Here is a 3,299-nt window from a genome sequence, read left to right as displayed (position 1 = left end):
TCTCCACTTGTTGTCGTCCAACCACGCTGCCGCCTTATTACTACCGCCCATAAAACAATCCCTAATTACCCTAACAAATCTCAAATTAAAACCCCTAAAAACACAAACAAATTCAAAAGGTAACATAATATAATTATTAATCTGATCAATAAAAAGTAATTTGTAAATTAAATAATTGTTCTTTAGTCATATTAGTCCATAATCGATGAAGTTTGATAGATTTGAGAGCATCTAGTGTTAGAATTTACTGCGCAAGGGTATGCAAATGAAAATTACTATTCAATGAGTTAAAAAGCACCAAGAAAATAAACTACGCAAGTTTTTTCTATTACGGAGGGCTACCCACTAGAAACCTTCAAAGTTCCGGAACTTTTTTTTTGGGACATAAAACTCGCATTCAAGAGCTAGCATTTTAATCATAGATAAATCGTAAGCAATTTGATATGGATATGAATAATTCCATACCATGTTTATACGAGAATGTAGACTAAATCGTGCTAACGAATGAGCCACCTTATTACAACAACGGTAAACATGAGAAAAACTAATTGATTCAAATGAGTTGCTAATTATGATCCCTCATCCTCTTAGAATTGTTGATACTGCTACCAAAATCTCTTCTGAATACAAATTGGCCAATGTTGCATTACCTTATTATCAACCTACTGATGCATCCAACAAGAGGTGGAGTCCCCCGTCTTTTGATACTTATAAGCTCAATGTGGATGTTGCAGTACAAGCTGATGGTTGGAGGGGTTATGGAGCGGTTATAAGGGATTGGAATGGGAGAATCACTGCTTGTGCAGGAAAAAGGGTTGAAAACCTTGACAACTTAAGTATGTCAGACAATCACTTCAGCTCTGGCAATTTCAATACATCATTGTAGGGGTTTTCGTCCCTCGACCCAACTAAATCCAGCTCCTTTCGAGACTCCTTTGTCTTTCATCAAGTCCCACATTGCTGTTGCGTCCATCCATTTTTCCCTAAGTTTGTTAATGTTAGACAAAGCTACGTACCCAAAATCATCATGGCTCTCGAGTTGGGACAATTTTGCTGCTGCAACCTTTGCAAGCTCCAAGTCTCCATAAGTTGCGCATGCGCCAAGTAACGCCCTCCAAACTGATGCATATGACCCAAGCCCCAGTTTATCGATCATCGTCTTTGCCTTGCCCAATTCCCCATGATATCCCATAAGTCTGATCATAGAAGTCAAATGCTGAGGCAATGGTTTGATCCCATGATCATTGATCATGGACTTCAAATATTCATAAGCTTTATTTAATGGCAGTTGGTTATGGGAGCAAGATGCCAAGACATTCATGAATGTAATTTCATCGGGTTTCAACCCCTTGGCTTTTTTTAGCTCCTCGAAATAATGCACCACCTTGGCCGACTCCCCATTATGAGCAAGACCTGAAATCAAAGCGTTCCAAGTGATAATATTCTTCTGAGGCAAACTGTGAAACAGAGTTTCAGCATCTCTACTCTGCCCACATTTTGAATACATGTCAACGAGCGCGCTACCAATGAACGTGGATGCGACTAGACCACATTTAATGGTGCAACAGTGGACTATCATACCCCATCTCGAAGCAGATATAGATGCAATTCCACTTAAAATGCTTCCGAATGTGAATTCATCCATGATGACCCTCTTTCCATGCATTTCAACAAAAAAATTTAGAGCTTCTTCTTGACTGTTCCGTACCACATAAGCTGATAATATGGCATTCCACGACGATGAACTTGGCTTCGGCATGCTCCTCAAAATCTTTATAGCATCCTCTATGTGACCAAACCGTGAGACACCAGTAATCAATTCATTATATGTGACAGTTTCAGGGCAAGGCATCTGATTGAAATAATCAAATGCAAGGTCACGTCGACGATTTCTAGTACAAGCTGAGATGACCGAATTCCAAGAAATAACGTCCTTGTCTAGCATCCTATCAAACACCCTGATAGAACACTCAACTGAACTACACTTCCCATACATATCAATCAAACAATTCGCCATAACAACGCTTGATTCAAGCGTTGTTGTGATAACTTTTGAGTGTATTGACATGCCTAAACGCAGCAAACGCAACTGCCCGCATACAGCCAGCGCTGAAGTAAACGAGTACGCATCACCCCGAAGTTCTGACCTGGTCAGCTCAGTGAAAATGGACAGAGCTTTCCGCAAGTTCCCAGAACGCACGTAGCCGGAAATCAAGGCATTCCACGACACAACATTTAATTGAGGTATTTCATCAAACAGCTTCTGTGCATCATCTATACATACAACTTTGGCATAAAAACTCACCAAAGCAGTACCAACGTGCACATCGGAAGCAAACCCACTTCGCAAAATATAGCAATGTAGTTGTTCCCCAAGCAAAACATCGCCATTGTTAATACAAGCTCGTAGAGTTTGCACTAATGTAAGCCCGTCGGGTTTATTGTCCCATATGCTTGTTGAAGGTACATTGGTATGAAATTTAGGAGCAGAGTTTGGTGAAATTCGGAACGTCCGTCGAGAAAGTGGAAGGAAGAGACCTCTATGGAATTGCATTCTCGATGCCCAAAGGAGGGCATACTATAAGGAATACATTAGTCTAAGGCGATTGTAAAACGAATCCAAACACAACAGTTACGTAAAAATAGTTGTTATGAAAACCCGTTTTACAATGAATTGATAAAATGGTATCTGTAATAATTGACGGACAGGAAGACTAGAAGAGGTGAAGCCTGAAGGGCGGTAAAAAAATCAACCCGATTTTTAAAATCTGTTTAAAAGGGCATTATTGATTGAGATAATTCCGGAGATGCAGTTAATTCTACTCTGTTACCTTAAGTTGGTGCAACGATTCACTTGTAATTGATTGACTGCCGGCTAAGATTAGCTAGGGTAGTAGTGCGACATAACTCTGAGTGCTGATCCACTAACTGGATCTCTATCTAATTATATTTCATCAGGCCCGGGCCGGCTTTAGTTTTTTTTTTGTGTAACGAGGGGGTCTACAACTGCTATTTTGGTGCGCACCGAGTAAATTTTCGGGTATACATAATAGCTAGCAAACCGCGTATGTCAGGTATGAAAGCGACATGTTGGAAGTTTAGAAGGCATGGCATCGGGTCGTAACCACTCCACAAGATTACTCTTGAAGAGGTTTGGACCCGATCCTTAGAAATTTTACCCGAATTTTAATCACTAGAGTCCACGCTTACGAACAGGTCAGCTATAATTTTAGTTTACTCGTATAATCATATTATACTCTATATCATACATGACATAAACACACAATTTTTTCCAACAA

The 3,299-nt window shown here is 40.0% G+C and overlaps 1 protein-coding gene across 1 annotated transcript; it reads right to left on the bottom strand.

The window, feature by feature from the left end:
• Positions 1-350: 350 nt before the first annotated feature.
• On the bottom strand, positions 351-2,923 carry LOC141653544 (putative pentatricopeptide repeat-containing protein At5g47460). The gene has a single exon (XM_074461340.1). It carries the CDS (start codon positions 2,552-2,554, stop codon positions 878-880), a length of 1,677 nt encoding a protein of 558 aa, XP_074317441.1. The 5' UTR covers positions 2,555-2,923; the 3' UTR covers positions 351-877.
• Positions 2,924-3,299: the final 376 nt, after the last annotated feature.

The sequence above is a fragment of the Silene latifolia genome, chromosome 4, assembly GCF_048544455.1.
Source record: "Silene latifolia isolate original U9 population chromosome 4, ASM4854445v1, whole genome shotgun sequence".
In the NCBI taxonomy this organism is placed as follows: Eukaryota; Viridiplantae; Streptophyta; class Magnoliopsida; order Caryophyllales; family Caryophyllaceae; genus Silene; species Silene latifolia.
This window is presented reverse-complemented; position numbering and strand designations above follow the sequence as displayed.

Excerpts from the sequence above, each read along its gene's own strand:
- LOC141653544 (XM_074461340.1), bottom strand. The coding sequence starts at position 2,554 with ATGCAATTCCATAGAGGTCTCTTCCTTCCACTTTCTCGACGGACGTTC.